The 12,943-nt window shown below is 45.9% G+C and overlaps 1 protein-coding gene across 2 annotated transcripts in view; it reads left to right on the forward strand.

Moving 5' to 3' along the window:
* Positions 1-213: 213 nt before the first annotated feature.
* The window catches only part of ELP1 (elongator acetyltransferase complex subunit 1), a 31,729-nt gene continuing 18,999 nt past the window's right edge, over positions 214-12,943 (forward strand). Inside the window, exons 1-13 of one of the 2 annotated variants that reach the window (XM_040579083.1) lie at positions 214-434; positions 1,869-2,021; positions 3,746-3,827; positions 5,786-5,866; positions 6,209-6,294; positions 7,480-7,579; positions 8,474-8,564; positions 9,045-9,168; positions 9,827-9,917; positions 10,393-10,623; positions 10,927-11,097; positions 11,684-11,783; positions 12,432-12,614. In XM_040579083.1, coding sequence (XP_040435017.1) covers positions 285-434; positions 1,869-2,021; positions 3,746-3,827; positions 5,786-5,866; positions 6,209-6,294; positions 7,480-7,579; positions 8,474-8,564; positions 9,045-9,168; positions 9,827-9,917; positions 10,393-10,623; positions 10,927-11,097; positions 11,684-11,783; positions 12,432-12,614 — 1,643 coding nt within the window. In that variant the 5' untranslated portion in view covers positions 214-284. The remainder of the gene's footprint in view (positions 435-1,868; positions 2,022-3,745; positions 3,828-5,785; positions 5,867-6,208; positions 6,295-7,479; positions 7,580-8,473; positions 8,565-9,044; positions 9,169-9,826; positions 9,918-10,392; positions 10,624-10,926; positions 11,098-11,683; positions 11,784-12,431; positions 12,615-12,943) is intronic. The other variant, XM_040579084.1, reaches the window with a different exon arrangement.

Below are 12,943 nucleotides of genomic sequence, written 5' to 3' on the forward strand. Positions count from 1 at the left end.
CGCCCGGCGCCCCCAGGAGCCCCGCCCCCCGCCCGGCGCGCCCAGGAGCCCCGCCCCCCGCCCGGCGCCCCCAGGAGCCCCGCCCCCCGCCCGGCGCTCCGCCCCCCGCCCGGCGCTCCGCCGGCCCCGCGCATGCGCCCCCCGCGCACCGAGCCGGCGCCGCCGCCGGGCTGCCCCCGCGCCCGCCCCGCGCATGCGCCCCTGGCCGCCGCCAGCCCGCCCTCTGGCCGTGGAGAAGATGGCGGCGCCGTGAGCAGCGCGGCGTTGCCCAGCACCCTTCCGCTATGAGGAACCTCCGGCTGCTGCGGACTGGCGGGCGCCGCTCCGCCGCCTCGCTGGGCACCCCTCAGTGCTTCTGCCTCAGCGCCGAGCGCGGCGCGGTGCTCGTAGGCTCTCAGTACGGCCTGCTGGAGCTGGGCCCCGCCGGAGACTCGGTGAGAGCCGCCGCCGGGCGCACCGGGGGCCGTGCCCGCTTGTCGCTGTCAGGGCTGTGGCTTCGGGGCAGCGTGCCCGTGCCTGTCGGCTGTGGCGCGTCGCTGCAGACGTGTTGTTGGGGCGGCTTTGCTCCGCCCGTTGCAAAGCTGGGGTGAAGAGTTTGGGCCCCGCTCAGCGGGAGCCCGTGGGTGCCCGCCTCGGGGGGCGGCGGCTGCCCGAGGGTGCGTCCCGCTGTCCGCAGCGGTGGTTGCGGGGTTTTAGAGCCTCCTGCGGCTCCTTCCAGCGCCTGCCGCCGCCTCAGGGTGCCGGGGAAGCGGGCTCTGAGGCTGCGCGGTGATCTGGGTGGCTGAAGCAGTTTGCCGTGCTTTTAAAATGCTAAGTCTGCCTCCAGGAGGGGGGTCGTGTTTGACGGGGGTCATTCCTGTGGTGATCTTCAGCCTAATCTGGCAAACGGAGACACAACTCGCAAAACAGAAGCAAACAGGCAAAGGGATACGGAAGAGCACGTGAGGAAGCTTTTGACACCGTGCTGTAGGGAAAAAGCGCCAACATATCGCTAAAGAAAAAAAGTGCAGTTGGGCCATGAATTCCTGTTAGAACTGTTGCAGTGCCTTCTCTGGAAGCACCATGCACCTCTTGAGGCCTCTCCTTCAGTGTGTGCAGGTCTGAAGTTAGCTGACAGAATAACTTTTGGGCTTTCCTGGAATCTCATTTTTAAGAAAGAGTGTTTTCTGAAAATTCCATTGTGGTCTGTTTGTGAAGTCATATCAACTGAAATCTTTCTAGAATTAGAAAAAACCCAAACCTCTGAAGCCTATCTGAAGTTACTAAGTATGTCAGCTTCATTTTCTGTTTTGGGAGGGGGCATTACTTCTGGTCTTTATTACTGTGGGTTTTTTCCTCATGACTGGATGTGTAAAACATTGATGCGGCTAAGCTAGAGACAGCTAGTTTAGCTAAAATTTTCTTGTTGTTCTGTGCTTGAATGCACATCCAAATGGCTTTCCTTTTAATTTCTTTATGCTCTGTCTGTAAAGTCTCAATGACCCTTTAAAAGTACTGGGACATCTACCCATTTACCTCTTAATGTTGACACTGTGTGAAGAAGTATTGAAAAAGAGGTTGAAAGATCAATGGCAAGACAAATTGGAGGTCATACTATTGCCATTTATTATTTGCTCCCTTATTTGAGTTTTCTTATTGTCTGTCTAGCGCTCTTTAATGTAAGAAGACTTTCACAGTTTCCAGTGCTAAAGTGAAGATACATACTTGCACATCATCTGTTCCCTGGTGCTATGTGCATAGTCACTTCTGCTGTGTAATGTTTTGTGCAGTTGCAGTACGGTGAAATGTACTCATGGGTGTTACTCTGTCATTTCTGAAAAAATCCTAGTGGTATGTATTTAATAAGTGATTGGCCTCTCTGTGTCAAGGTGACAAGAGAAGTTTCCTTGACTGCGGCGGGTTTCATGCCGGAGGATGGAAGTGGCTGCATCGTGGGTATTGAAGATCTTCCAGAGCAGGAGTGTGTGTGTGTTGCTACAGCAGCTGGAGACATCCTACTGTGCAATCTCAGCACAAAGCAGGTAACATGGCAGGAAGGACACAACAATACTGAGGGATTGCAAAAGGAAGGATGACACTTTTAATTTCTTCAGGGGATGGTTGTATATTACATAGCTGTGATTAGTCTCCCTTTTCTGAACAGATGAGCTGATTTTTGTGGGAGCTTTGAGCAGGATTAAGGACGAAATACACACTCTGTAAAAGAACCAGAACTGAAATGGTGACTTCTCTGTCCACAGCCCTAGTAATGTATGTTTGCTCAGGGGTCTGTTGCATACACCCAGCAGCACATGCTCCACTAGACAGTCTTTCAGAAATAGGATATTGCTGAGACTAGGTACAGAATAAAGTAATCCATTCATAACTCATAGTGTAGCTACCTTGTTTATTATTATCGGTCAGTACAGAACATCATGCTGACATGCCTTAACTGAAGAGAGGATAAAATGTTGTGTGTTGTGATTCAAATAACATTTGGAATAAAAATCCCTAGAAAACACCAAAGGGAAAGCAAAATATCTTAGCTGAGTAAACATGGCAGGAACTGAGATCCTTGCTTTCTCTTCCTTCCTCGGTGTCAGATGTGTACAATCTTCAGCAAGACTCTTACATACCACAGCAGCACCCTCTGAAATCTGCATCAGCCCAACAGTGCAGGTGTAGGTAGGCATGAGATGGTAGTGGTCTGTCTGGGTTAGCTGTCAGATTGTGGTTATTTGCAGCTCACCTGTTTTTGTTCTTGTTTGGGTTTCATTTGCAGATACCACTTAAACAAGACAATCAGCTGTACCTGAAAAATTCATCCCATATTGCAACTTAAAACTTCTCATAAGGGAATAGAGTTTAACAAAAGATGTGGTACCTGATAATTTTCTTGCACTGATAAATGAGTCAGAGTTGAGGTTTAACTTGAGATCCTTTATTTCAAGCCTTTTTGGCTTACTTTCTCAATTTTAAAGTTTTTCTGGTGCAATCTGAGCACCACGAAAGAAGTCTTGAAGGTTACTGTGCTTGTTTTGAAACATTTTGCATGTGAGTGACAGTTACTGTGCTCACCAGTGCTCAGTCCCACTTTATTTACCTGTAAAGATTGTGACACTGAAGCTTAATTCCTTGAATGGCATCATCTGGCTGTTTATCACAATTGTTCTGTTCCATGCCTTTTGCAAATCAGGGTAACAATGCATGACAGAAGTTCTCTGCTCACTGCTATTGCTTATATACTCACAATGGCCCAGTAAAACTGGCCCAGTTTTTCATGAACTTTGAAGTTAGTGCAGCTATATACAGTTATCAAGTTCAGCACATGCAAGCTGGTCAGAGTTTTAATGGATATAGTGTCCCTTACCTGCCCATTGGAATTCTCTAGGAAAGAACTATTATGTCTGTGTTTTGTGATTTAGGTATGTTTACCAATGTAACCACAGACCTGATTCAGCAATACTAGTGTTAACTTTATACACACTGACATAAGACTGAGAGCTGCAGAGCAGAGCTCTTACTAAAACTGTGTATCGTAGAAAATCCTAATCTCTAGATTACCTGGGCTGTCATACGTAAACATTCTGGAACCATCTTTGAGTAGAAATGTTTGTTTTGTTTCGTTTAACACAAAGGGTAAAGTAAGACTTGTGACTTTTCTAAGCAGGAAGGGATTTCCCTGCCTTGGTGACTGATTGCTTTTCTGCTGGGATGGTGCTGCACTAGTATTCTGCACTTCTGTGATCTGATTTTGGTCTTGCAGGTGGAATGCGTTGGAAGTGTGGACAGTGGTCTGAGTACCATGAGCTGGAGTCCTGACCAAGAGCTTGTTTTGCTTGCAACAGGTATCAACAACAGCCTGTAAACTTTCTGTCTTTAGGAGTCAAATTATGGCCAAAATGTAAAACACAGTTAAGTTTAACATAGAAGAGGCAAAATGCAAAGTTATGAAATTTGGACTCAGGCTTAAAGAGAGAAAAAAACCTCACCTGATCCTATATGTGAGTTTCCATTTAATGATTCATGAGGTGCTTTGGTAGTCCAGGCAGAAGCTATTCAGACCCAAAAACCTGGGTTTTACAGAACCGTAATTAGTCTTTCAGACCTTCCAAGGAAGTATATTTAATCTTGCTTCTAAAACATAAAAGGCTTCTGCTTTATATCCCCATTTGATTTCTTAGTAAAAAAAACTACTTCTCATCCTTTTGTAGGAAATACACATGTCACAGGCTCACCTCGGCTACAGATGTGTCTCACCTAGCAAATAAAGTTAGCCTCAAGCAAAACAGAATCACAGAATGCTTGAGGTTGAAAGGAAGCTCTGGAGATCACCTATTGCAACCCCCTTGCTCAAAGCAGATTGTCTAGATCAAGTCGCTGGGAACCATGCACAGTCAGGTTTTGGGTATCCTCAAGGACGGAGACCCCACAACCTCTGTGGGCATGCTGTTCCTGTCTGTGACCACCCTCACAGTAAAAATTTGGTTTATTGTGTTTTAATGGAATTTGCTGTGTTTTAGTTTGTGCCCGTTGCCTTTTGTGCTATCCTTAGCACCACTAACAGTCTGGCTCTGTCCTTCACTGTACCCCACCTTCCACATAAGAGATTTATACACACTGATGCGATTCCCCCTTAGTGTTCCCTCCAGAGCAGCCTGACTTCTCTCAGCCTCCCCTCATGTGACTGATTCTCCCAGCCATTAATCAACTGTGTGGCACTTTGCTGGACTTATGTCCTTGTCTGTCTTGTACTGGGGAACACAAAACTGGAGCTGCCATTGCACATATGTCTTACCAGCACTGAACAGAGAAGGATCGCCTCCTCAACCTGCTGGCAACACTCGTAATGCAGCCCAGGATGCGGTTGGCCACCTATGCAGCAAGGGTGTAGTTCTAGCTCATGTTCAACTTGGTGTCGCACAAGAATCGCAGGCCACTTCTTTTGACAAGCTGCTCTCCAGCCTCTTGGCTCCCAATCTGTCCTAGTGCCTGAGATTATTATTTTCCAGGTGCAGGACCCGGCTTTTTCCCTTGTTGAGCTTTATGAGGTTCTTGACAGCCCGTTTTGCCTATATGAAAAGGTCCCTGTGGATGGCAGCACAACCTTCTGGTGTACTTGCTACTCCTTCCAATTTTGTGTCATCTACAAACTTGCTGAGGGTCCCATCCTCCAGGTCATTAATGAAGATGTTAAACATTGGCTCTGGTGTCCAGGGGCATGCCACTGGTGGAATTCCTCAAGCTGGAATTTTTGCCACTGATGGCAAGGTTTCGAGCTTGGCAGTTCAGCTGGATTTCAGTCCACTTCACTGTCCCCTTATCCATCCTGTCCTTCATGAGGTTGTCTATGATGATGTTATGGCAGACAGTATCAAAAGCCATATTAGAATCAAGGTAAATGACATCCAGTGGTCTCCTCGTGTCCACAAGTCAGTCACCTCATTGTGGAAGGCTATCAGGACATCAGGCACGATTTTCCCTTCATAAACCCGTGCCAACTGCTCCCAATCACCTTGTCTTTCATATCTTGAGAGAAAATGTTTAACAGTGCCAGGTGCTTATTTTGAATGTGGAAAGAACTTTTTAAGGTTAGGCCAGGAAGCATGTTTTTGAAGAGAGAGACTTGAAAGCGTTCTGTGCCAGTTTGAGATTTTCTGCTTTGAAGGATGTGTTCTCTTCAGTATCATATAACCATTAGAAATATTTCTATATTCAAGTCCATGACACAACAATAGGAGAACATCAAGTTTTTATTTGCTGGAGATACCATTACCAATGCTGTATTTTAACATCTGCCCTGCAGGTCAGCAAACGCTCATCATGATGACAAGGGATTTTGAACCAATTACTGAGAAGCAGATCCACCAAGATGAGTTTGGGGAAGGTGAGAGGTGCTCTGAAATGAAGTTGTTCAAACTGATGTCATTGGTGTGTTGTAAGCACATAGAAAGTAAAGAAAGGGAGCTGAGCACTTACTAGGGCCCAGGAGACGTTTTAGACTAATGCTGCTGGGCAGCTGTGGGGGAACCCTAATATTTTACTTGTCAGTGTAAATTCAGGGAAGTTTCCTGAACTAGAAGACTTCCTGGGCCACATGAATTTCCCGCAGGTTTTCAGAATTAAACATCAGTGGAAGCTGTGGCTGTCTTGGAGCTGTGGTAGTGTTTACCACGTGGTACAGGGTAGTGCTGTAAATCTTCCACTACAATGATTTTTTCTTTTTCAGGAAAGTTTGTTGCTCTTGGCTGGGGTAAAAAGGAAACACAGTTTCATGGATCAGAGGGAAAACAGGCAGCGCATCGCAAACAGACGGTATTGTACTTGTTCTTTTATGTTAGGTCCATGCTGTCTCTGGGAAAACATGTATAAAGGGAATGTCTGTTATTCCTGTGGTTCCAGCTTGCCAGCACCTTTCTGGTAGTTGTCCTCATAGGCTTCTTCTGTTTGTTTCTGTTATCTGAAATCCAGCGGGTTTGTCCTTCTCCTTATTCAAGACAGCAGCTGAGAGTACTTATGATTGTTTGTACAGAGCTGAAAGAAAGATTTGCAAGCACTAGTGCTTGCAGAGGTAAAGCCATATTTAAGAGTCGGTGGAACAGATTTTGCTGAATGTGTGCTATGTATTGAATTGTTCATATGACCAAGAGGAATACCATGCTGTTTGGCTGAGAGGAGCAGAAGTAGTAGTAGTTTGAGCTCCCAAAAGGCAAGAATAGAGGGGTTTGGGCTGCTGAGCATCGCCAGTCATGTGAGGCAGCTCCGTGGACATACACATTTTGGCTCTTCGCTCCTTTGTCTTTTATCAGGTAGCTAAAACACTCCACTGTCTTTTAAGTTTCAAATTAAAACTGTCCTGCTGAAACCTGGCAGGCTGGAATATAGAGACATGAAATGTGGCCTGTTCCAGCTTTACTGTTAGTAGGAACAGGATGAGGCTAGGCTGTATCTGGGACAGTGTGCCTAGTTTGACAAAGTTAAACCTTTCTTTGAACAACTGCCTCTTTATGTGCATTCTGTTTTGAGTTGTTGTTTTCCTGTGTTGTTCTGTGAAGAACCTGTTTGCTTGGAAGATCACTACTTCTCATCCCAGCTTCTGTCTTGCCATACAGACTGCCTGGATGGCATGCCTTTCTCCTTCCTAGGGGCTGTGACTGCAGGCATCAGTCATGAACCCTGATTCACCCTTGGGTCCAGTTTATGCACAGCTGGTTTATAAGCAGAGACCCTGGTGGAGGGGAAGGATAATGTGTGATCATGTGAATAAGACAGTCATATGCACTTGCAGGAGGAGCAGATTGGATTTACAGTTTTAATTCTAGGATTTCCTGAAATAACATTGAGTAATGAATTTTTAACTTTGCAGCCTTAAGATTTTTTTAATGGATTACTTTCGTGCCAAGGCTCTTAAAAAAGCTGGCTTAGCAATACAGTCTGTTTAGACAAAACCAGCAGTTGCCTTCCCAATCTTTGATGCAACTTTCTTTTGTGTGACTTCAGGAAGTGTCACCTACTTCATCCTGGGATGACGGCAGGCTTCGGGTGACATGGAGAGGGGATGGGCAGTTTGTTGCAGTGAGTGCTGTCTGTCCAGAGACAGGTATGGGACCAAACTTCTTTGAAATGCCAACATGCGTCAGAGGCTTCTTAAGCAGAAACTAGGCAAGGCAAGAACTGGCTGGTGTTCATGGTCTCTTGGCCACTTGAAGCAAGGATGAGTTCAGCTAGATAACTGCTCTAGTATCTGTTTTGGTGTTCTCAGAGGCATTGTACAGGCACATTCTTTTGAACACTTTCTTTGCCATTTGGTTTTCAGTCCAGTGAGAAGCGAGGAGAGGTTACTACTGGGTAGTTACTACCTGAACTCTTCATTCACCAGTGTTAAATCACTGCTTAAACCCTAAGCAGTCTCTGATGGGCTCCCAGTGCCAAATGGATGAATCTGTTTCGCTTGCTGTAGCCACTGTGCCTCATCCTAGCAGTCTGGCCTTGCACATCTTAGTTTAGATACCGGTAATACTTTTCCCTAGGTTTTGCCCTAAAGCCAAAGAGATGATGAGCACATACATTTCTTGTAAGACTGCAATTGTATGACTTCCATGATAAATATTACCTAACAGTTTTAAATTTATTGGTCAACACATTGACCTGCATGAGACTGCACTGCCCTTAAGTAGTTTGGGTGTTTGCCTTCAGTACTTCAGATGAGAGAGGATCTTACACTTGATTTTCACATTTCTTTGGGGAAAGTTGGAGGGGAAAACAGCTATGACTGAGCCACACCAGACTGAAATTCTTACTAAGTTCCTTTAGAGTCACAGAGTTACTGTGGGAGAAGTGCCTGAGACAGAATTAAGTTTTTACTCCGAAGGTGTGCAAGAGAAAACTTTTTATTCATGTACATCAAAATCTGCTCTCCTACTCTCATAAAATTAGAAAAGTCTCTTCCCAGTGCTTTCTTAGACGTTTGTCTCATTGCTCGCTCAACCTGTAGGTGCTCGGAAGGTCCGAGTATGGAACAGAGAGCTTGTGCTGCAGTCAACAAGTGAGCCTGTCTCAGGATTAGAACAAGCATTGTCCTGGAGGTAAGTAGCAAAGCAGTCTGCATGCTGGCCACAGAGTGTCGCTTTTTATTCCCTGGTCACAGTCTTTGATCCGCATCAATTCCATTTCTCCTGTGTTTCTTTATTTTTCCCAAAACTCGCAGAAGGCTTCCTCCTGATCCAGCATGAAGAAGGGTAGCCCTTTACACCCTGAGAAACCTTGTATTTGCATTTCATGTGGGAAGAAGGGATAGATTCTTTGCAAAATCTCACTGTCAAGCAGTTTTGGACTCAACTGTATAAAGAGGAATATTACAGGTCCCTTTCCCAGTGCTGACATTTACTTGCTCACCTGGCCATATCATGAGCCTTGGAAAATATCTGTGTTGGACCTATGACTTTGTCTGAACAGTGCTGCCCTTTTCTTCATGTCTCTGGAGAAAATGCAAGACGATTGGTGTTTTTAAAATGACAGCTAGTGATTAGGTGAACAATCACTTTTCATTTGGCTCTTTTTTTAAGGCCCTCTGGAAACCTGATAGCATCCACACAAGAAAAAAACAACAGCTACGATGTGGTTTTCTTTGAGAAGAACGGACTTCTTCACGGGGAGTTCACCCTCCCGTTTCAGAAAGGGCAGGTTAAAGTAAGTGCTGTGTCTGGGCTTTTATTATTAACTTATTTAATTGGAGTGTAATGGGGAGGAGGACTAGATCTTTTCCAGATTCTAGAAGGAAGTTTTTAACTTAACCCTTAGTGCTGGTCCTAATGGAAAAAAATTACCTGAGAAGAGAACAGTGAAGAAGCCTCTGGAGAATATGCAATGCTCTCTGCAGGCCCTTAATTCAGAGACAATACGGAGGGATTGTTCTGGTTTCAGTATACTTTCTACAAGGCAAATGCTTAAAAAACACTGTTCAGGATGTCAGCTGGTGCAAGAGTAAGGTGAAATACATTATCCCAAACAAGGGAAGTGAGAAAATACTGCTAGGGTGTACTTCAGTTTCTGTGTTTGGATGCCAAGAGGTCTTTTTGGCAGATGCTTCCTCAGTGCCAAGGAAAGCAAAGAGAACACTGCTGTCATTTTTGTAGTTGTATCACCTCTTCAGCTGTGTGGAACCACTGTGACAGGTTCTGCTTCAAGTGGGAGCTTTGCAGTACATGAGGGCTATGTTAGTATATTAACTCATGCACCTTACATTATTAAAAATAAGGAGCAACTCATGGTCTTGCAAATCAATTGCAAGCATACCCACCCTACACAGAAGCAACAGTATCACTAAGAGCTGTGTTTGTTTCTGCAGGTTAATGAACTGCTTTGGAATGCAGATTCTACAATCCTGGCTATATGGCTGGAAGACCTGAAGGTGGAAAACTCCAACCCAAACAGTTACGGTGAGATCACTGTGTGAGGCTCTGGCTCTTACACTTGCCTGCAGATGTGGTTGGCAGTGGGTATTCTATGCAGGTTAGGAGACAATGGGGAGGCTTACCTACAGCTTTGAGATGCATGTGCAGGTCAGGAAGAATTGATAGTTCAGCCTGAGCTCAAAGCATCTTCCAGGCTGCTATAACTGGATAACTGGAAGAGGTATTAATGGGATGCTAAAGGTGTGTGAGCCTCTGGTAAAACATGGGTACCTTTTCCCAAGGAGAGCTCAAAGAATTCTAGGACTGACTTTTGCACTAAGTCTGTTGTTAAGTTTCCTTATTGGGCTTTGCTGGGTGTTGTATGACACAGATTGTGTGCTGAAGGCTAGGATTATTATTTTCATTGCACTTAAGCCATCCCTAGAAGAGCAGTGGTGGTGGGGAGGGTTTGAGATGGATGTCAAGTAGCAGTCTGTAGTAACTATTTGTTTTTCTATAGTTCAGCTGTGGACCACAGGGAACTATCACTGGTACCTGAAGCAAAGTCTACATTTTGGTAGCTTGGAGAAGAATCAGTTGGTGTCGCTGCTGTGGGACCGAGAGAACCCATATAGACTGTATCTACTCTGCCAGGGTTGGCATTACCTCTTCTATGACTGGCATTGGACCACAGACCATGGGATGGGGGAGAACAGCCAGCATGTGGCAAATGTGGCTGTCATAGACGGAGGTAAGCAGTGAGACTGCTTTGCAGCTGTAGGGTCAGAAGAGGTGGCATAGTCTTTGGATGCAGTCTGGATGGGATTATTGGTAGTTCTTCTGTTAGCTCTTTTATCTACAAAGCTGATAAAGAGGGACACCATGTAATTGATGGAAGCTTCAGAAGTGGTTCAATGGAGTTAACTGCTAAAAGCACGGCAATTGTATTTTCCTGTGACATTGTTCCTACTTTCAATTTTTCCTACTAACAAAAGCATCGCTGGCATTTGGACTGTGTTACAGCTGGTGGTTTTTTTCTCTTTTTATTCCACAGATAAAGTGCTTGTCACAGCATTCCGACATGCTGTGGTGCCTCCACCCATGTGTACCTATGAGCTCCAGCTCCAACAGGCTGTTAATCAGGTTGCATTTCACACAGATCCCAAACATAGTGGAGACATGGCTGTCCTGGATGCTGATAACAAGATCTCTGTGTACAGATATGGTGAGAGCATGTTGCACTGTCTTGCTAAAGGCAGCCAGCCTTCTGTCCCTGACAGCAATACCCTGGGGGACTAGTAGGGTGATGGTCGCTTAAGCTTTTAGGAGTCAGGAGTGAGATGTATCTGGTTCAGCTGTGTGCTGAAGCTCAGTTCTCTTATCTCCAGTAGTTTTGGTAGCAGAGGAGCATTTCGGTGGTGTGTTGGCTTCGTGAGAAGGCAGCATTCAGCGCATAAGCATATGTGCTTATGCTGCTAATATTCCCCAGCCCAGCTTTGGCTTGAGTAAAGTGCAGCAGGTGGTATCTTGTGTACTCTGTTCGGATGGCATGTTACTGATTAACACTGGAAATGTCTGAGAACAGCTGCCTAGAGTGTATGTGAGGCAGCCAGCACTTCCCAAAGCAGTGCTGTATACAGTGTAATACTCAGTGTGCTGTGAGATGAGGCTGTTGTAGGGATGGTGTTTTCTGACTTTCATAGGAGTTTCCTGTAACATCTACTTTTTTATAAGAATGAAGATCGGGGGGGGTGGGGGTGGGTGCTTTTTTGGCAGAATCTCTAAACTCTGCTTTGTTCTGTGTTTGCTAGGACAGAGCTTAGTGAATGACCCCACTGTCAGATTTGGAGCTGTGGGTGGAAATGGATTTAAAACAGCTATGGAAACACCATATCTGGATAAAACCTACAGGTAATGTAGAACTAGTACACTGTAATGGTAGTGTCTGGCTGGATGTTTTAGAGGTCACCCCTCTGACCAGTTGTCTCAAGATTCTGAAGAGGTTGTCAGATAAAGGGGTTTCATTGTGCTGACACTGTGGCTGCAACTAGTGCTAAGGACTGGACAACACAGTGGGCAGTTTATCTTGAGAAGTGCCTTTGAATGAGGTCTTGGTCCTGATAGCCTTTACTGTGCCTGGTGCTCTTGGCATTGTGGTGTTGGATTTTGTGCTCCTCCCAGAGCGAAAGGAATGGCTGTGCAGTGCCCAGGCCCACGATCATGGCACACTGAGTGACAGAGCTGCTTGTGTGGCATAGGAACAATAATAAAATAAAAAAAACCCACCCTGTTCTGTAGTTGTTCCTATACACAGTTGGCATGGGAGCAGTGCTGCCTGGGAAAAACAAATGGTGCTCCCTGGGTCTCATCCTTCGTCACCAGCCCAGCCTGTGGCAGAATTCATGCTTTGGGTGACTGTGTTTGTGCACTGGAGCCCTCCTAGCCATGCTGTGTGTCTGAAGAGCCAGGCTGTGCCTAAGAAGACCCTTGCCTCTCCCATGAGGTGGCCTACTGAAATCAGATTTTATTTGCTTCCCAGTCTCTTTTATTTTGTGACAGAGTTGATGTGGGCAGCGACTACAACGAAGTGATGAATCCTCTGGGACTGCGATTTCTCACCTGGCTGCCAGATGACAGCTTCCTGGTGGTTGGTCAGGGTCAGCATACTGCTCAGTCTGTCCTTCATCATCTGACTGCAGTGCCTCATGTGGCTGGAGCCAAAGAAGGGTGCCTGAATTTAAGGTATAGAGATCAGTCAGTTGTGGGTGAAGTCTGACACCCCCTCTGGACAGTGCCTAGAAGGAATTCATGTCTCTCAGTAGACATGCAGCCTGGAGTTTGTGGGTTGGGGAAATTGCTGTCTTCCTGCAGGAGAATCAGACAGCTCATGAAGCTGCCAACTGGTCAGCACTTGCCTGTAATCCTAGTGCCTACATGCAGCCTGACAAGACAGTATATGCTACATGCCTGTGTCAGTACAGGATGTCTCTGTTCCTCTGAATTCCAGGCGCTCAAGGGAACTGCATTCCTCCATTCTACCCTTTGTCCACCATTATCAATGTCCAGAAGGG

Source organism: Falco naumanni, chromosome Z (assembly GCF_017639655.2).
Source record: "Falco naumanni isolate bFalNau1 chromosome Z, bFalNau1.pat, whole genome shotgun sequence".
Classification (NCBI taxonomy): Eukaryota; Metazoa; Chordata; class Aves; order Falconiformes; family Falconidae; genus Falco; species Falco naumanni.